The 21872-nt window shown below is 42.0% G+C and overlaps 2 protein-coding genes across 3 annotated transcripts in view; one reads left to right on the top strand and one right to left on the bottom strand.

The window, feature by feature from the left end:
• The window catches only part of vil1.S (villin 1 S homeolog), a 35056-nt gene extending 14287 nt beyond the window's left edge, over window positions 1-20769 (bottom strand). Inside the window, exon 1 of one of the 2 annotated variants that reach the window (XM_041577650.1) lies at window positions 20621-20769. The gene's annotated coding sequence lies outside the window, so the exon portion shown is untranslated. 2 annotated transcript variants of the gene reach the window in all.
• Window positions 8-4302, top strand: LOC121398790. The gene is made up of 2 exons (XM_041578092.1): window positions 8-12; window positions 774-4302. The coding sequence occupies exons 1-2, from the start codon at window positions 8-10 to the stop codon at window positions 4276-4278; spliced, it is 3510 nt and encodes a 1169-aa protein (XP_041434026.1). The 3' UTR covers window positions 4279-4302.
• Window positions 20770-21872: the final 1103 nt, after the last annotated feature.

Genomic DNA, 21872 nt, shown 5'->3' on the forward strand with positions numbered 1-21872 from the left:
AGGAGCCATGCGGTCTGGAGTCCATTGCTGCTGAATCTTCCCTCTGTCTGCAGCAGAGGTTGGGAGTGGTGGAACTCATCTTAGTACTTAGTAAGTGTTAGTTATACTCTGTTATAGATCACTCTAGGAGTGACAGAAAGGTTAAATAGTTGAGCAGCTCAAGGCTCCACCAGGGAGATTAGTGGGATTAAGATCCCCGGGTATTACTAACCCAGAGAGGGACTAAAGTGTTGAGATTAGGGATAATAGGTTTCTCCTAAGAGCCACTAAGAGTTTCTATCGACTGATTGATCCATACCTGCTGTTAATTTACTCTCTGCTGTGAGTATATGTCTCCTTTGTGCTGCTGTGTTAATCTAGGTTCTATATTCTATTGTGAATGATGCTATACTGTTCAATAAATCTAGTTCCGTGTTTAAGCAAAACAAAAACCACTGGCGCCCATCATTGTGTTACTGCACCGAGTTACAGTTGCACTACACCCTGCCTCCACTTCGTGCGAGGGCTTGCCCCTGGGAAAGAGAGCTTATAGGTGGTAAGAGCCCACCAAGGAAAGTAGCTAAACCGCTAAAAGTGAAAGCAGTTTACTATAGCGCTACATTTTGGCGCCCAACGTGGGGCCCGGAAGGGGTTAACTGTGATTCCGCACCGCAGCCTAGTGTGACAGGCGCTGCGAGTGCGGACTCAAGAGGCAAAAGGAGGATTTTGTGGTTTTTACCTTCGCTGATAAGTTGTTGGAACTGGGCCTACTCTTCCAAGTGGGAACATTGTAGGTCATCATGCCGCTACTTCGTCCCCAAGAGGTGCACGCGTGGGGCGGAAGCAGAGCAAGTTAACCCCCGCTGTGCCTTTGCAGTGGATCGAGTTCCCACCGGCTGCAGCGTAAAGCTCATGCATCCTACCCTCATTTACCATGTGAGGTTAAAGGGCATCCGACTCGTGACGGAAATGGAGTCGAGAGTCCTGGGGTACCGGGCGAGACTGTACTGTGGCCCCAGGGAGCTAGGGGACGATGAAGGACCGTATACTGTTTACCCGGTGGGAACTTATCCCCTTGGTTGCCCTGTTGTATATGCTGGGTCTGCAACATCCCTGCCACTTGCGCTGGAGGTAAAGACGGAACCTCTCGATCCCGCCACAGTGGTTAGTGGATTGGATTCCCCGGGAAAAGTAGAGGCCCTTAGCTCAAGTGCAGGGACGATGCTGCCTACTCTTGTCATTGCTGGGACAAAATACCCGAAGCTGAAGGTTTTTTCGGGAACTCTCCCTGTCCCTGAAGGAGAGCAGGGTTTTGAAGAGTGGCAGGAGGCTGCAGTGCAGATGATAGAAGAATGTCCATGCCCTGAGGGGGATAAACGGATCCGGTTAACCGAAAATCTGCGCCCTCCTGCCAGTCAGGTGGTTAAACTATTTTGCAAGGCTCACTTAAAAGCTTCTGTTAGAGATTGTCTGAAAGCACTCGAGGAAGTATATGGGGCTTGTGACAATCCGCATAATCTGCTCCATATGTTCAGAAGCTTGTATCAAGAGGAGGGAGAGCTTGTGTCCACCTTTGTGCGTAGGTTACAAAGCAAGCTATGGACATTAGTTCACAAGGAAGTTATCCCTGTTGCTGAGGTTGATGAGATGCGACGCACCCAACTTCTACAGGGACTGCAGGCAAGCCATCCCATAGCCATGGAGCTGCGCATTATGTATCGGCAGGGTACCCCGCCCGAAATGGGTGCCATCATGGGTGTAGTAAAAGAAAGGGAAGCTGAACTCGAGAGAGTGTCCGCTCATAGTAAGAAGGTGACAACTGGGAGTCTTCCCTCTGCTCAGAAGGATCTAGAGGGAGCCCTTAGGAAGACCCAAGATTCGTCCCTGCGGCCTAGGAGGGCTTCACTAGCCAAGACTTTTAGTGCTACTGCCCAGTTAGACTGCTTTCGATGTGGACATCAGGGCCATAGAGTGTACCAGTGTTACCCGTCAGTTGGCTCGGGTGAATTCCACAGTAAAGGGGGTCAGTTACCTTTGAAGCGAAAGGGCAAGCAGAAGGGTTTGAAACCTTTAAACCTCCCTGGGGTAGGACGACGGTGTACTTTCAGCTTGCTTGTGAATGGTGTCCCGACCACAGCACTATTTGATACGGGTTCCCAATTGACCATTATACATCGTCCGTTTTACCTTCAACACCTCAGTCACCTTCCCTTGCAAACAGTGGGTCCTGTACCGGTGTTTGGTGTGGGGACGGGCCCTACATACATGGATGGCTGTGTGGAAGTACAACTGTACATCCCCGGACTGGTAGGAGACAACGATCCCCCCATCACTGTGGTTGCTTATGTGAGTCCCCCACCAGGAGGTAAGGAAGCGGCTCCAGTCATTGTTGGCTCCAATGTGAAAGCTGTTGAGGAGGCGTTCCTACGATTCCTTCAACCCCGGGAGGGAACCCCATTAACCGTGTTGCCCGTATCTCCAGAGTTGCAAGCAATTTGCCAAACTTTCGCTCCCGAGTCCCCTGGGGGTTGTATAGGAAACCCTTGGTATCCGGTGGAAATTCCACCAGGGGGAGTACGGAACCTACGAGTGTATGTGGAAATTGTGTCTACTACCCCTGGCAGTTACTTTTTGCTGGAGACTGACCCGCACGAAGCTGTCCGAAATGGTTGGGAGATAGTTCCTGAGAGGAAAGATTACCGGCGTAAATGTCCTCGTACCGATGTGGTCACAGTTAAAAACATTACCTCTTATACCGTTACCATCCCTGCCTGGTATACGGTTGGGCATTGCTACCCGGTGGAGAGTGTTAATTCCTGCTCAGTTCCTGGGGGGAAAGAGGACATTAAACTTAATTTCAAGTTGGAGGAGGCTGATGATCCGATGGAACACCGTCATATGCTTGAGCAGAAGTTATTGCTGTACCGGGATGTTTTCTCCGTAGATGAGATGGATGTGGGTTGCGCTAAACGTGCTGAACATAGTATCAGATTGAGTGATGACACCCCTTTCCGAGAGAGGTCCAGGCGCATCCCTCCTCGTGATCTGGAAGATGTTCGGAAGTATTTGGACAAGATGAAGGATCAACGAATAATCGTTGAATCACGCAGTCCATATGCATCACCAATTGTGATCGTACGAAAGAAAAATGGTAGTGTTCGCCTATGTGTGGATTACCGAACATTAAATAGACGCACTGTCCCAGATCAGTATACGCTACCCCGTATTGATGAAGCACTGGATGCATTACATGGTAGTGCATGGTTCTCTGTGATGGACTTACGTTCGGGGTATTATCAAATTCCCATGAGTAGGGATGACCAAGAGAAGACTGCTTTTATCTGTCCTTTGGGGTTCTATGAGTTCACCCGCATGCCTCAAGGTATAAGTGGGGCCCCTGCCACCTTTCAGCGTCTCATGGAGAAGGTGTTGGGTGATTTGACTCCCAGGCATTGCATAGTCTACTTGGATGATATAATTGTGTTTGGCTCTACTTTGGAAGAACACGATACCAGGTTGTTTAATGTTTTGGATCGCCTGCGGCAGGAGGGTTTGAAGCTTTCTGTTGATAAATGCAAGTTCGCTCGTAAGGTGGTGAAGTTTGTGGGACATATTGTGTCTGCAGAAGGCATTGCTACTGACCCCGAGAAAGTGGCAGCTGTCCGAGATTGGCCAAGGCCAACCAATTTGACTGAACTTAGATCCTTCTTGGGATTTTGTGGATATTATCGGAGATTTGTAGAGGGATATTCCAGACTTGCTCATCCCTTGAATGGCTTGTTGGCAGGGAGTGCTTCCAAGCAGACCAATTCTGTCCAGCCTCCCCTTAAAGGTCGGTGGTCTACAGATTGTGAGGAAGCTTTCTTAACTCTAAAGAAAAGACTCACGGAGGCTCCTGTCCTAGCTTATGCTGATCCTCAGAAACCGTATGTTTTGCATGTTGATGCCAGTTATGAAGGATTGGGCGGCATTCTTCATCAAGAATACCCGGAGGGTCTGAAGCCTGTTGTCTATGTTAGCCGAAGTCTTAACCCAGCCGAAAAGAATTACCCAGTGCACAAATTGGAGTTTTTGGCGTTGAAATGGGTAATTACTGACAAACTGCATGATTATCTCTATGGGGTTAAGTTTGAGGTAAGGACAGACAATAATCCATTGATTTATATCTTAACCACTGCTAAGTTGGATGCTGCTGGGCATCGGTGGTTGGCCGCTTTATCCAATTATCAGTTCTCTCTGAAGTACAAGCCTGGTCCTAAAAATGTAGGTGCTGATGCCTTATCCAGACGTCCTGGTTGACCTCCTTGTATGGAAGAGGATGAATGGGAGGAATTACCTAGTTTGTCAGTAGCTGCTCACTGTGCTACTGCAGCTATGAAGAATGGTCAAGTGGCTTTTTCCGAATTGCGGTTGGTGGATTCCTTGGGAGGAAAAGAAGATTGCATTCCTTCTATGTACGCATATCCTACGACGTTAGGAGTATCCCAGAGTCTTCAACTAAGTAATGGTGATATGATTCGGGAACAAAAGAGAGACCCAGTGGTTCGGTATGTCCGAGAGGCTGTCGCCAGAAAGGATCCCGAGCTTATGAGAAAGACTATACCTAAAGATAGTCGGATATTCTTGAAAGAATGGGACAAGCTAAAGTTTATTGATGGGAGTCTCTATCGGATTCAGTTGTTTCATGATCACCCGGAGAGGAGGCAGTTGGTGTTACCTCAAGTTTATCGGCGAATGGTATTGAGGAGCTTACATGATCAACATGGTCATCTAGGGGTGGAAAAGACTTTTGGACTGATTCGTGATCGGTTCTTCTGGCCCCGAATGAGAGAGATGGTGGTCGAGTACTGCAGGCGTTGTGTCCCTTGTTTGCAAAGAAAGTCTTTACCCACTCGGGCTGCTCCTATGGAACACTTAAAGAGCACTGGGCCGTTGGATTTAGTCTGTATGGATTTCCTGTGTATTGACAAAGACTCTAGTGGGATTGGAAACATATTAGTTGTGACTGATCATTATACTAGATATGCCCAAGCCTATCCCACAAAAGATCAGAAGGCCGCTACTGTGGCTAAGGTGTTATGGGAGAAGTTCTTTGTCCATTATGGTTTACCCAATCGACTTCACTCTGATCAGGGAAGAGATTTCGAGAGTCGGTTGATAAAGGAACTACTAGACCTGTTAAATGTGGCTAAGAGTCGCACGACTCCTTATCATCCTGAAGGAGATGCTCTTCCTGAGAGGTTCAATCGAACCCTGTTGGACATGTTGGGTACTCTTTCGGTCACAGAAAAACCCTTTTGGAGTCGTCATGTAAGTGCCCTTGTTCATGCCTATAATTGTACCCGGCATGAGTCCACTGGGTTTTCGCCCTATTTCCTTATGTTCGGAAGGGAAGCACGACTGCCCATAGATGTACAGCTGGGGGTTTCTACTGATGGAATTGGATGTAGGGAGCACTATCAATATGTGAATCGTCTTCGGAATAGCTTGAAGGAAGCTTATTGCCTGGCTGAGGAAAATGCTGCAAAGGTCAATGCTGGGAATAAACGTCGGTTTGATGCTAAAGTACGGTACCGTGAATTGAAGCCTGGAGATAAAGTGCTTTTACGTAACTTAGGTCCCAGTGCAAAGCATAAGCTGGCAGATCGATGGAGGAAGGAATTATTTGAGGTAGTAGCCAAGCTACCCAGTGTTCCGGTGTATCGGATTCAGGGTACGGATGGAAGAGTCAAAGCTTGGCACCGAAACCATTTGCTGCCTGTTCCTCAGGTTCCTCAGATGAATACTAATTCCGAAGTGGAGGAGGACGATGGTTTGGTTCCAAATGATGGTGTAAGAGAAGAAGAAGTTCCATCTACTACTGAAAGTGGAGAAATGCTTGCACTTGATGAAGGAAGTGATGATATACTTCAAGGTGGTGAGTTAGATATTGATGCTCCTCCCTTCCAGCCGCATTCTCCAGGATATCTAGCCCCTGACCCAGTGGGGTGCAGGGAGCCTAACCCTGAACCATTGAGAAGAGGTGATCGGGTTAGGAGGCCTCCTTCCCTATTTACTTATGACACTGTGGGTAGGCCCACTTATGGGGTACCTGGATATTTTGGTCCTTCCCCAGCTGTGATGAGTCTAATCGATGCTCATGCCAGATTGGTACATATGATGCCTGTATGTTGTTAGAGATGGAACTATAAAAGGATTTTTCTTCCATTCACTCCAGTTGGAGTTAGGCCTATGGACTGTCTTAGTTAATACCTGCCCCTTGGGTAGATTCCTTCAATTTTTCCTTTTATCCTCCTAAGTGCATTTGAAAGAGGACTGTGGGTTCGACTATATTGATGGACTAGAATACTGATGTGTTTGAAATGTAGTATTTCTTGTGTTTCTTTTGCAGGTGAAAAATTTACTGGTTCATGAATGAGACTGCGCTATTGATATGTTCTCTTTCAGTTATGCCATTGTACCTGGGTTACTCAGGAGAGTTACCCCGAAGAGGTTATAAGGTAATGGTATAGTAATGCAATGTGTTTTTTTGAAAAGGTTTCTTGCATGATGTGCCTTAACTGCTATAATTTCAGTATTGATTCTTTGAAGGTTCCTTGCCGGGACGGAAGGAATTCACCAGGGGGAGAATGTAGGAATGTGAAAATCTTAGACACCCTTATACTTTTATTGACAGGCACATCCCTAGCTATTTGGAGACCTAAATGGGTCCTAAAACACAGTTGGGAGGAGTACTGTGCTCCTGTGCTTATGTAACCCCTGCAATTCACACAGTGACCTGAGTGGTGCTGTGTCAGAGTATAAAAGGGTTAGGAGCCATGCGGTCTGGAGTCCATTGCTGCTGAATCCTCCCTCTGTCTGCAGCAGAGGTTGGGAGTGGTGGAACTCATCTTAGTACTTAGTAAGTGTTAGTTATACTCTGTTATAGATCACTCTAGGAGTGACAGAAAGGTTAAATAGTTGAGCAGCTCAAGGCTCCACCAGGGAGATTAGTGGGATTAAGATCCCCGGGTATTACTAACCCAGAGAGGGACTAAAGTGTTGAGATTAGGGATAATAGGTTTCTCCTAAGAGCCACTAAGAGTTTCTATCGACTGATTGATCCATACCTGCTGTTAATTTACTCTCTGCTGTGAGTATATGTCTCCATTGTGCTGCTGTGTTAATCTAGGTTCTATATTCTATTGTGAATGATGCTATACTGTTCAATAAATCTAGTTCCGTGTTTAAGCAAAACAAAAACCACTGGCGCCCATCATTGTGTTACTGCACCGAGTTACAGTTGCACTACACCCTGCCTCCACTTCGTGCGAGGGCTTGCCCCTGGGAAAGAGAGCTTATAGGTGGTAAGAGCCCACCAAGGAAAGTAGCTAAACCGCTAAAAGTGAAAGCAGTTTACTATAGCGCTACAAGTACATGCAGGTTACTGTAGTGTTGACCTGAACTACTAGCTCAGGATTAAAATAAAACTACATTACCCAGAATACACTGGGCCCAGAAAAAGAAGCACTCATAAAAAACGTGTGCAAAACTAGCCCAAAACGCCAATTGGTTTGAACAACTACCAATTGTTTCAAAATCATTTAAAGGAAAAAAAATACTTATGAGCAGTGGCGTAACTAGATGTTGCTGGGCCCCACAGCAAATTAATTTTAGGGCCCCCAACATATCCAGTGTTTGTCCTGTTTTACCAATATATGTTCAAATTGCTCATCAATGAGAGCCTCATGGGGCCCCCTGCAGCCGCAGTGTCTGCTTCCTCTGTAGTTACGCCCCTGCTTATGAGAGAGAATGTTATTTATTGATCTAAGTTCTGCTTTTAATACAGGTACGGGATCCGTTATCCAGAAACCCATTATCCAGAAAGCTCTAAATTACGGAATGGCCACCTCCCATAGACTCCATTGTAATGAAATAATCCAAATTTTTAAAAATTATTTTCTTTCTCTTAACTGATAAAACGCTACCTTTTACTTGATCCAAACTAATATATAATTATTCTTTATTGGAAGCAAAACCAGCTTTTGGGGTTTATATCATTTTTACATAATTTTTTAGTATACTTAAGGTATGGAGATCCAAATTATGGAAATATCTGTTATCCGGAAAACCTCAGGTCCCGCACATTCTGGATAATCAGTCCCATACCTGTACCCTCGTTCCACAGAAGTTAATAGCTAAGCTTGAGAAACTTGGACTAAGTATATCACTTTGTAATTGGTTTTTAGTCAGTTAAGAGTGGAAAAAGGAATTCAACTTTGAGAAAGTACTGGCTCTTCACATGTCCAACCATATCATTAAATTTGCTGATGACACAACTGTGAAAAATAATGAAGCAGATTATAGAGAGGAAGTTGATCAGCTGGCAATTTGGTTTGCTGAAAAAAATCTGTCTCTTAATGTGGAAAAAAACAAAAGAATTGATTATTGATTTTAGAAAAACATGTCCAGTTCATAAGGCTCTTCATATAAATGGCTCCATTGAAGAAAATGTTAGCAATACTAAATTCTTAGGGGTCTATATCTATAAACTATTTTGCACAGAAATATACACTATGTACACTATGTATTTTTGCACCAATAAATCAAAGAGCGGATAGCATATTATTTTAGATATACCATAGAATTGGATTGAAGATTGTTTTTCTTTCCTGCATACTGTTTATTCTTTGCTGTATAGGGTTCATTGCAGAATATTGTGTTTATTGAAGTATGTGTTCACATAAGGTTATATCCATTATGTGGGGGGTAGTATGTAACTGGGTAATAAGGTATGTGTGGTGTGTATGGATGGGGAGCAGGGAGGGGAAAAATATGAAACATTTGTAATTTTCTGTTTCATTGTATATGTTCTGTATGCAGCAGAGATGACAATAAATCTTTCTTGACTTGATCATCTAAAATAATAGTTGTGCAGTTAGACAATAAAGCCCCACCAACCCGGCAGCCCTGCTTCTGCTGAGCAGAGTTATGTTTCGTTTAGAGTAACAGGTGCACTTTCCTATCAATCTGGACAGCTGAGCATCAGAGGAAGTCCCACCTATGCCAACTCTACAGAGCAGAAAGCTCATTCACCATGGGCAATTATTAGATCTGTGCTGAGTTTAAAAAGCATTTTCTAAGGCTCTAATGACACCGATTTTTCTATTTCTATATCAGAAATACAATGCTGTTATTCATTTAGAATTATCAGTCTCCCTTTAATGCAGTGAGGCTGTATTTTTTCTGCCTATCCATAATAGCCATTATCTGTGTCCTAATATGCTGATAATCTACAATAATAACCAGATCAACACAAAAACCATAATGCATTTTGTCTACATGGAAAAGTATATTTAATATGTACACAGTGATCAGTGAACACGGTATCTGGGGCTGATAATAGGAACAATAATCAAACACGAGCTGAACGTGTCCTTCAGCCTCTGAATTATGTCATCATCTGCTCCAAAGAATTAGTCAGTCAGGCATTCAGTGTGGCCAGGCCCTTCCTCTCAGACTCACTTTTACCTTTCTGGGTTTTATGTCTGAAACTGCCTTATAGTCCGTAAATATGAAACCAACAACAAAGCTAAGCTGGATTGGCTATTACAGGAATCAGGACTTTGGTCCTCATATGTCCATTAGTTTCTTATACAGTCACTGTCACACAGGAGCCTTCTGCTACTAAGTCCAACAGGAAGAAAACATCTAATATTCGGTCTGGCTTTAGTAAGGTTCTAGTTCTGTAAACATTCCAAATTTCTGATTGGCTACAGTTGTGTTCTTGTCCTGTGAACATTCTAGTTCTCTGACTGGCAACAGTTTGGGTTTGGTCATCCAATTCTAGTAAAAGTATCTAAAATAATACGCAAAAAAACTAATTTACCCGAGAGATTAAAAAAAAAAACAGCATTACAAAGTAAACCAGATTAGATCTCATATAAATGCATTTAAATCTAGTCTTTTATCAGTAAATGATAACTAAGAAAACAATAAATGTCATTAGAACTATGCCTGCTGTGCCTTCCAGAGTTAATGGCTGCTGTCACACTGCTGAGACTTGTATTTTAATGGGCCATAATTATTCCTGTGTGTGTGACAGATATATGACACTTTGCTCCATTCATCTCAATGCAAAGTGACACATTTCATCCCTGTAAGTCAGGGGTGCCCAAAAAGTAGATAGCATACCTCCCAACTGTCCTGTTTTCAGAGGGATAGTCCCTCTTTTGACAGCTCAACCCGCAGTCCCTCGTTTGTACTGGAAAGTCCTAATTTTCTCTGCACTGAACAGCCAGAAAAAGAAGCAATGTTTCTAACTTAATTGGCTTTTGGCAGAGAGCCCATAACAGCTACAGCTGCAGATAAGATACATTTGTAACCATTTAGAGATAAGCAAATAAGTAATTGTAACAATATAAGATAACAAGTCCCTTGGGAAAAGTTAGATTTGCAGCTTAAAAGGCAATTCACCTTCATTAGCAAAACTGTAATAACTGAAAAAAATGACAGAAATATGTTCAAACTTGCCAAATTTTGTAAAATGAACATGGTAAATAGGTGGTGTGGCCACAAAAATTGGCGTGGTCAAAAACCCTCCTATTACATGCTTTTCATTTAGATATTTATTATGTTTAGGTTACAAGAAATAGTTGTTTGTTAAATATACATTTTCTCATAAATCAATATTTAAGTAATATTTTGCATGGAACAGAATGCTAACAATGCTTTTATGGACGTAGATCATAATGGGAGAACATCACTTAAAGTAGACCCTGCATGAGTAAAGTATGGGCACTCCTGCTGTAAGTCTTATTAATGGCAGCAGGACCAGCCCAGTACAAAGCGTAAGTAGCAGTAAGGAATGAATGGCACACATTGTCACATATGGATTGTGCTCGGAATATACTAGAGCATAGATAATGTCCTTTCTAGGGCCAGTCTTCTGATATATTTTTAGTATAAATATAACTGCTGTGAGACTACAACTTCCACCACCCTTTGAAAGCAACATTTTTGCCTCATCTTTATACAAGGCTAGGGTCCCAGGGCCAGCTACTTCTGCCTTACAGTAAAATCAGACCAATTCAGAGCATGGTAGGGTTCAATGCATCTGTTATTTCAGTGACAATGACCTTTAAAATATAGGATCAGAGTACAGACCAACAAATGGAGACTAGACCATTTAATAAATGAAGTGGCCAATTGCCAGAGGAAGAGGGCTCCAATCTACACCCAGATATACAATACGGCTGCCTTTAAAATCCGACATTCAGTTCCTGAATGTAAGGGTTAAAATCACTGCTAACCCATTGGCCCGTGAGTATAGAATAAAGGTCCAACGTTACATTTCTTATGGAGTCCCATCCTTAAAATGTATTTGAAGATGATATGAGTTGCCCACCTCCCCCTATTCTAATGTGTTTCCTGAGAGCTGATGGTTTTGGGCAGTAGAGCACCTGCCTTGGACAGGTACCAGACACTGCACATCCTACATGGCTGATCAGTAATCAGTTCAGAATCCTGTTGGCATAGAAACCTATAGCAGCTATTCAAGACTAAGGGCTCTTACACATGAGCGTTCTGATCTGCGCTCCCCTGCGTTCCGTTTTTTGGCGTTCAGCCGCAGGGGAGCGCAGGAATAGACGCAAGTCATTATTTGAAATGGGGCGTGTAGGCGCCGAACGCAGGAAAAATGCAGCATGTTGCGTCTGAACCTGCGTTCGGCGCCTACACGCGCCTGAGTGAGTACAGCCCCATTTCAAATAATGACTTGCGTCTATTCCTGCGCTCCCCTGCGGCTGAACGCCAAAAAACGGAACGCAGGGGAGCGCAGATCAGAACGCTCATGTGTAAGAGCCCTAATGCAGCCTACACCTATGCATTATGCTTTGATTTAAATGAATAGTAGTAAGAGGGCAACTTACCTGTGTGTCAGGGTGTAGTTGGTTGTGGGTGCTCAGGTGTGAGTGCAGAGCAGACCTGCAGAGCTCACCTGTACCTGCACACGGTCTCACCTGGCGAGGAGCACTGACCTTTGTTCTGTGTCTGACACCGCTCACTGTACAGCTGCAGTTCCATATAAGGCCATATGCCTCAGCTGGGGATGAGAGGCAGGTACAAGCCTTTCCCGAGAGCCCTACAAGCTAATTAGTATTAATTGTCATTTATTTATCTTGCGTTAGCTTGGCCTTTTTTTTTTACAGCTGGAGTTCTCTGTGCTCTCTATGTGCTGGGTGTTGTCCCCAGGGAAGAGCCTTCTGATAAAAAAGATCCACTATTTATTATTGGCTGCTGCTTTGGCTCCAATAAACTGACTCATGAGCTGACGATCTAACGTAACATAGCAAAAAATGGACATTTTGGCCCTTTTGTGATTCAACATTGAGTTAAAGAAGTGGGTCACTTTTAAGTTAACTTAACACCTTTCATATTATAGAATGTTTAAGTCTAACAAACTTTTCAATTGGTTTTCATTTTTCCTTTTTTCTAGTTTTTGAATTATTTGCATTCTTCTTCTAACTCTGTCCAGTTTTCAAATTGGGGTCACTGACCCCATTTTAAAATCAAATGCTCTGTAAGGTTTCACATTTATTGTTATTGCTACTTTTAATTACTCATCTTTCTATTCAGTCCCTCTACTACTCATATTCCAGTCTCTTATTCACAGGGTTGGTCTGGGCCGGCCCAGTCCGACCCTGCTTATTCAAATCAATGCATGGTTGCTAGGGTCATTTGGACCCTGGCAACCAGATTACTGAAAGTGCAAACTAAAAAGCTTCTGAGTAAAAAGCTAAATAACTCAAAAATCACAAGTAATAAAAAATGAAAACCAATTGCAAATTGTCTCAGATCTCATCATACTAACAGTTAACTCAAAGGTGGACAACTCCTTTATCATAACTCCTTATATATATATATATATATATATATATATATATATATATATATATATAGTATATTACATTGATACAACACAAACCTTTAATGTTTATCCTTTGTACAGCTCAGTTGTCTATGAAATAATGTTGTGACTGGTTTCATGAAATTGTTTGTCACTTGCTGTTTATTTTCCGGCAGTTCAGCAAACTGAGAATTGTCCTGCTAATCAGTCCAGCTTTATTGCAGCCCTTTAATTACTTTGCTTCTCTGATTCATTGCCATATCTATATGGATGGTGTTTATATAACTCATTTCCATATTTACAAGGCCACGGGCTTCAATACCAAATTTGGTCTGGATCCTCCAAACTGTCACCGCAAACACCCTTGCCTTCCAAATCACCAGAATGTTACCTGGCCCATAAAATGTTCTGATATTAATGCTGCTGTTTGTGTGAGGCAAAGAAACATATTCAAGAAGCAGAAACAGAATATCATAAAGTGGTTGCTCCTCTCATGGGAGGAATTATGAACAGGAATTAATTAAAGGTGTAACCGTTTCTGTGCTGGAGGATTTAGTACAGGTCCCAAGGTTGCTGAGCTCACAAGAAACATCTGAGACCCTTTCTTACAAGCAGCTTGTGAATTCCTGTTGCCATAAGTGACTACCAGAAAAATTATCCATAGCTGTAACCCTTGTGTGGCTCGGAGAATCCACAGTCCTCCAGATATTGTTGAAATACAACTGGGCTGTGGAATGAAAGAATACATGAATAGGCTAGAGAACACAATTAAACATAATGATTGGTGCAGTCAAGAGCTCTAAGCCAAGTTTCAGGAGCTTGTTAACTGGTGCAGTCCCTAAATGCCCCTGCTGTAGAATGGTAAGCTCAGCCACCCACCTACCAACCAAATACCTTGTCATGTTAACATTTTCATGTATGGGGGAACATGGAGCAAAAATGTTCCATTTATTTGCACTTTGCATATTGACCTGCAGGTAGTGCCCTGAGGTGCAGCACTTTGTGGGGAAAGCAAAGAGTTACACTTCATTATGAATGGCTTTCTACCTGTGTTTCAACAGAATTACATTCAGGGGAGTGTGTAGTCAATGGCATATGGTTTCAGGTTTCCCCCTTGTGTGTCATTCAGAAACCAGCAGAAAGTCCCACTATTGTACTAATGATAATTCAGACAAATTCATAATCTGTATGAATTTGCCATAATCCCTCCCTTTCTGCTGTTGAGCTGTCCATGAAATGAACAATTCCTTGCTTGTCATTTGGTGACTAATTGGCATGTGCAAAGGGGACGTTGTTTTATGGCTGCTGCACCAGTCACTGTCCATGCCCTATCGCCTGCTTGTGATTGGCTGATGCCGGTTGCCTATAATAACAGGTATAAAAGGGAAATTCACACAATGTGCTGGCAGCAAGATGTGAGCGTGTGTGTGTGGGAAGGGGGGAAAGAAATTGCTAAACATTACTTTATTACATCTACTGGCATCTAAACTGCTTTCTGTGCTGCTGAAGCTAATCCTAAGAAAGTAAGCAAGATGTGCCACCCGGAGGGGAACTTCTGTTCTTATCTTTAGACTAGGACTACCATTATTGCTCCTCCGCCACAGCTTAATGGGGGTTATTGTACTGCACCATCTGTAGGGTCAGGGCTTCCAAACCTACATTTAGTCTTTACATTCCCTTAAAACAAGGGGGCTTTGTTGAAGATGCAGATAGTAATGAGACAATGAGAGAGAGCTGCGTGACACACCGAGACACACCCACTGGGACATACCTGTCACTTTCTGTGTCTGTTTACTCAGTGGAAACAGCTGGGAGCTGAAGAACGGAGCTGCCACTTGCTGCTCCATCCATTATTACCATTACCATAGGATGTAGCTAGATACTCTGCTTTGAGGATTAATAAAGAGTTAGTCATTAACATGTTGACATTGCTTAGTAATATACAGATTGTATATGGCACATCCCTGCCACATTAAAGCTGTTTTATTAACGCTCTCTCTCTTTCTGTACACCTAAAGGGCTGTTCCTGCTGAATTGTGCTTAGCAAAGGTGAAGGCTTCCTCTTTCTTACTTTCCCTGGTGAGAGTGCCCTAAAATACACCTGGGGTTAGTCACAAATATATGATTATTGGATTGTCGATGATTGTTTAACTGCTTGGATGACAGCGTTTGGAACTAGTATCTGTTGCTGTCAACTGTAGAGCTACCCTTTACTATAGGTTGTATATAGATGTACTGTACCTTTGAGCTCTATATCCCCGCTGGGAGGATTATTAGAGTGCAATTCATTGCTATTTCTGCATTGCTTATCAGCATACTCAGTGTGTATGGCACATTCTTGCAGGATAATGATGGAGCATCAGTCTTGAGATACAAAAGCTATAAACACACATGAGCATTTGGATTCTACCACTAATTGAAGCCTTGCTGGGTTGGGCTCCAAGCCACAATAATGTCATAATTGTGCAGGAACATAAGGGAATGTTCCTGCTGAATTAGTTTTGTACAGAGGGATACATGTACTGCCATAGATTTATGGAATTTCTCTTTGTACAGGCTAAACTTAGGGGGTTGCTCCTGCTGAATTATGTTGAGTACAGGGGAATACCTACACTGTTATAATTTTATAGTAGGGACAGTGACAAATGAGGATTATATTGCTAGCTGGTCTTCTGCCATTATGACAACTCTTGCTGCATTCAGGGTGTCAGGCAAAGTCCAAATTAAGATCACTTTAAAATGGAACTTTAGGGGCTTTTGAGCACAAAATAGACAAGCATTTAATCTGCAGCCATTGCTGAAATCCAGGAGTGGAGGTCATACAGACCCAATATAATAAGTGGGATTTCTATAAACAGCTGTATAGTAAGGATGGCATACAGTATAAAAACAAAATTAGATTTTTTAGGTCCCTGGAGGTTCTGCTGCTCTGGACCCATTTGTTAGACTTCTGACTGCAGGGTGTGGGTGGTTCACCTTTAAGGTAACTTTTATTATGTAATAGAACGCCCAATTTTAAGCAACTTTTTAATTGGTTTTCATTATTTATTTTTTTATAGTTTTAGTTTAGTTATTTGCTTTTTTTCTTCTGACTTTTTGCAGCTTTCAAATGTTTGCCACTGACTCCCTTCTAAAAATCAAATGCCCTGTAAGGCTACAAATACAGTATATTGTTATTGTTACTTTTTATTACTGATCAGGCCTCTCCTATTCATATTCCAGTCTCTTATTCATATCAATGCATGGTTGCTAGGGTAATTTAGACCCTAGTTACCAGATTGCTGAACAATGTTGTGATTAAACATAGAAGGGGTTTTCGTAGAGTGGCGTATTTACTCACCACATTTAGGAAGTGGCTCAGGTGCACCACCCTGAGCCCTCAGCAATGGGAGTGGACAACCGTGAATAAATCTGTGGCAGGCACTCAAATAAAGGCAATCTTCCAACAAGTTGTAGAAATCAAGTAGAAAAGATTTATTGTGTCCTCTGCCTTACGCGTTTCGTGTTACAAGCACTTAATCATAGGCTCTGGACACCAATAAATCTTTTCTACTTGATTTCTACAACTTGTTGGGAGATTGCCTTTGTTTGAGTGCCTGACACAGATTTATTCCTAGTTACCAGATTGCTTAAGATGCAAATTGAAGAGCTGCTGAATACAAAGCTAAATAATTCAAAAACCACAAATAATAAAAAATGAAAACAAATTGAAAAATTGTCTCAGGATATCACTCTCTACATCATACTAACAGTTATCTCAAAGGTGAACAACCCCTTTAATATGCTTCACAATCCATTACTACCTGTGCTTATCCGTGTATTTCTTCCATTTTCTATAAAGAAGTACTATGGGACAATGCACTGTACACACGTGTTCTGAAACGTAAGACCATAGTTGTAGGTAAGGAGCCAGAGATTCACTGCCAGTAGAGCCAAATGGCAGTTAGTAACAATGAGTGTCCTTTCCAGGCGATTGCCCACAGTGTTGTAGATCCTGTGGCTCTCTGGTTGTTGTTGAACTAAAGTCCTGCAGCTCATAGCAGGGACCCCAGATATTAAAGAACTTTTTAAAATATATCAGAATTATCCCTAATAATATCACATATAATACTGTATATATCATAACATAAGTTATATGTTATTAGCCTCGATGTGTTGTGGTCAAAGTCCCACCTCTAGCTGCCCTTCCCTTTCTGTACAGAGAATGATAACTTAACTCATTGTTCATATCATGTCAATATCATGCAGGTGTCATTAGGTGGTCTTGTTTTTCCCTTTGTTTTTGCCCAGTAACAACCTCACTCCATTGCAGGGCCCCTCATTGGTGGTGTTTGGTATGACATCGACATGAAACTATTGATCCTATTTTGTCACTTCTAAAGACAATTCTGAAGTCTGCAGCCCAACTAAATAGGAAACAAGGGTTCCACTTCCACAGATACTAAACTCATAATCATGGGTGTCCGCAGAAGGGGGCAAGAGGGAGCAGTTGCCCCCCCCTGACTTCTCCAGCTTGTTCCAAGAAATTGTTTTGTAAATTTAATTCCCAATAACACAAAGGGGCCCATTTACTTAGCTTCGAATTTCGAATGTTTTTTTTGGCTACTTCGACCATTGAATTGGCTACTTTGACCACGACTTCGACTTCGAATCGATCGAACTAAAAATCATTAGAATATTCGACCATTCGATAGTCGAAGTACTGTCTCTTTAAAAAAAAACTTTGACCCCCTACTTCGCCACCTAAAACCTACCGAATCTCAATGTTAGCCTATGGGGAAGGTCCCCATACGATTTCTAATGTTTTTTGGTCGTAGAAAAATCGTTCGATCGATTGATTAAAATCCTTTGAATCGTTCGATCGAACTAATTGCGGTAAATCCTTCGACTTTGATATTCGAAGTCGAAGGATTTACTTTCGTCAGTTGAATATTGAGGGTTAATTAACCCTCAATATTCGACCCTAAATAAATCTGCCCCAAAATGCTTTTTATACTTCCCACCCTAACACAAGCCTTAATTAGATATCTTCTGCATTGTCAAGAAGAGGTTCATCTTCAGTGAGGTGCTACCCTGTGATATTAGCTTACTTGCCCCCCCCTGGAAATTTTTCTGTGGACACCCATGCTCATAATCCTGTATTCTGGGCGACCCAGAAGGAATGATAAGAGCCCTACACACCCAGCATGAGGAATGTTTAAGGTATATCGGAGCTTCCATCTGACACAGGACCATTAAGGAGCAGTCATAAGAGGAACCTTCGGACTGTGAACTCGTTTATCTCTTGTATTCCTCTATCTCCCAGCAGCACTCACACGCAGGCTCACAGGCTTGGAAAGATTTATTTCATAGCACATACAGTACTTTATAAGCCCTATCACACATCTTTACTTCTCAAACCATGTGGACCCACATAAAGTCGCCTGGCCCACTTATCTCTTTTGTGTAAAGGTGGGTAGGACTGAGTCAGCCTATATGTGGTGCCAGACAACAGCCCTGCTTGACAAAGATATAGATTGGGCAGGTTTGATTTCACTGTAACATTGGGGACCAAATTTGTCCATTGATGCAGTCCTCATCCTGACCACCTGCATAACCTTAATTATGATCTGGTCGTTGGCCAAGGACTACACGTTCAGATCAGTACAATATTGACACCACAAGGTGGGCATATTGGGCATAAAGATCTGCTCATTTGGCGACTTTGCCAAGTCACTGTACTTTCCAGCTTCTGGGCTGCTCTCTTTCCAATAGTCAGAAAAAATGGAAAAAAGAGAGACGGCACTGATTACCATGGGCCAAGTTAAGCAGTGTAAAGTAGAATAATGGAAGAGCAAGCAGGAGCTTTTAGTGGCCAAAGGTCCACGTTCCTACACTGTCCACAGAAATCTAGAGAGCCAAAAGCTTGTCCCACTACCTGTTCATAGGAAAGAGAGCAGCCAATAAGCAGGAAGTTCCAGACTGTGTAAATATTTAAGCAGGGACATAACTACAGATAAAGCAGATGCTGAGAAAGCAGGAAGTATAGGGTACACAAACTGATAAGCATGTTCAGTATATGTTTATAACCCTTATTCCAAAAGTTTTGGTCACCCTAAAATTACTTTTTAGACACAAAAAATTATAATTATGCCACTGTAGATAAGTACTAGAAGAAGGTTGCATTCATTTAGTGGGGTCATGTAAATAGAAATAAATTAAACTAGAAAGCAGAGGGGAATATTCTCACACTTTCCCATGTGTTACTATCCAATAAAATCATATATGGAATATGACACTTACATGAATATAAACAAATATATACAAAAATGCCACCTTTCCCAGTACATTCCTTTTCCCAGTGCCCAATTGCCCATATACTGCCCGTTCCCAGCCCATATCCCAGGATCACTTGGTTCAGTGTTATAAAAGGAAAAGAGTTGAGATGATACTTATCTGGCAAAATATTAACCCGAACACATCCTATTACCCAGGCAATTCACAGACTTCTTATCTAACAGAAACAAACACAATCCAACCTATGAACTGAAAATTTGCAAACAGGACAACGGCCCCAGGATGATATTTATTGCAGGTTTCAGGTACCTAGGTTCCAGATCCAGTTAAGTAAAACTTCAGGAGTTCCCATTTTTGGCAGTTACCCTACAGGCCAAATTTCATTTTGGGATTGCAATTGTTTTTTTTTTTAATGGGGGGGGCACGGTTAGAGAGATTGCGTCTAAGGATGAGTTGTGTCTAAGGAAAGTTTGCCTGTATACAGTATTCACTTTTATGCGGCCTATTAATTAGGGTCATTTGTCTTACTTCTTCATTAGGGCTGGAATTATATAAGAAGAGGTCGCTTGCAAAGTAGGCTGGGATCCCAATCCCCATAAGGGATAATAATATTATAAGGGATAATGTACCCCCTACTGTAAATTATAAGGATATTAGAAGTTCCTGAGGGGTTCTGTGACCATATAAAGACACAAGGCTGCAGGATGAGTTATAGAGGAAACTCTGAGTATCACTCATGTATTAAACAGGTTTATGTACTCCCTATAAAAATGTTTAGGATATTAGAAGTTATTGATGGGTTCTGTTCCCATATAAAGGCACAAGGCTGCAGGCTAAATTATACAGGGAACTCTGAGTATCACTCATGTATTATAAGGGATAATGTACTCCCTACTAGTAAATTATAATATAATTATATATTGCAAGTCCCTGAGGAGTTCTGTGAACATATAAAGGCACAGGGCCACAGGCCGAGTTATACAGGGAACTCTGAGTATTACTCATGAGTTATAAAGGATAATATTCCCCCCTACTATAAATTATAATCGGTAGTTATACAGATCGGGGAAATTGCATTGTCAGAATATGTATTTCTGGGTGCCACTGGGCTTTGTTGAGCTTAGCATTCGTAATAGATTGCTAGCTCCTCTGTACAAATACTGTCTTCTCTACATGTGTTTGTATCAACTTATTGCACTGCATCCTCCCCAGAAACATTGCCCTTATGCCTCTTGTAGTTATCTCATATATGTATTTATCATCCGTAGCTGTTATGCTTGTTAATCACTGTGTACATTTAGAAGGTCATAAAGATAACTGCCCTTATGGATTACAAATAAATATTTTAAAGGGAACATACACCTTGACATACTGAGCTCCAAGGTACTGATCTGGATCTTGAATGGCAAATATGTGGTGTATATGGCAGCACAATTATAGGAGCCCCCTCAGATCCCATAATCATGACTAAATGCTTACCTGCCTTGGTGCTTGGCTTGTAACTTAGGTGCTGGGATCCACATACAGACCAAGGCCTGGCAAGAATCAGTCAGGCAGGGAGAGATGAAGGAGATAAGAGATTCTGCAGGGTCTTTATCAAATGTAAAACTTTCCCGAACTCAACTGCAACTGTTGGACAAGCAGCAGAGCAGAACTTCCTAAAAACACTCTATTCTGCATCACTGATCACCTATCCCTAAAAGTGCTAATGAGGGGGCCGGGAGCAATTAGCTGGACTGGACACAAAAGAAGCTCATTAAGAGCAAATCAAAACAATGAGCACTTGTACTCACTGGGATTTAGCCAGTGTAATAATGGGACATCTAACGGGTTGACCAATGTCCTAGAATTTCCATACAGACCCCAGAATGGAAATATAAGGGTATATGGAGTGTGACTCTGTTCTGGGTATTTTCTTAGTAGTTCAGAGCTGATGCTCTACCTTAATAGACATGACAATACATCATACTCTGTATATAGATAGAGGACAGGTTAGAAGATTGATTGGCTCTGCCATGCTTCTAGGAAAGTACAAATGTAACCTTGCAACATGTGAAACAGTGACATCTAGTGGGCATTATGTCAAGCAACTTTCAGACTCTGAACTTTAGCCAGGGGCTTGGTATATGTGGGCGTATATATGTATATATTTTTGCAGGGTCGCAATCAATAATCACGGTGCCCCATACCAGTGGCGTAACTACAGAGAAAGCAAACCCTAAAACTGCTGGGGGGAGCTGGGTCTATGAGTGATCTGCAGCACTTTTGAAATTAAAGGTCATCTGCAATTTTTTTCCACGTCATTGGTCACCCATGATTTTGGCTGAACAATTTCTTTAAAGCGGGCAGGCAATACATTGGACCCTGTTACATGCTGAAGTAAAATAGATTTTTTTTTATTTAGAAACTCGAAAACCAAAGGATCTAAATTCAATATTTGATGTCACGTGTTTTACACATATGTGGATATAATATTGCATAATATGATTTACTGTGTATACAAATGGAAAAAGAATTTAAAGGAAGTTATTTTAATATTTGTTAGTAAATTGCTACTTAATGTATAGGTATTTGTTTAAATACTAGCGAAAGTTAATATAAATTGAATTTTACAATAGGCTTATATTTTTTACATCTATATCTTTATTCAGAAATCAGAACTAAAGCTTAACTAGAGAAGTAGTCCAGAAATGTTGTACATTATGTTTTGGGCTTCTGCACCAGCCCAAGG

The sequence above is a fragment of the Xenopus laevis genome, chromosome 9_10S, assembly GCF_017654675.1.
Source record: "Xenopus laevis strain J_2021 chromosome 9_10S, Xenopus_laevis_v10.1, whole genome shotgun sequence".
Taxonomy (NCBI): Eukaryota; Metazoa; Chordata; class Amphibia; order Anura; family Pipidae; genus Xenopus; species Xenopus laevis.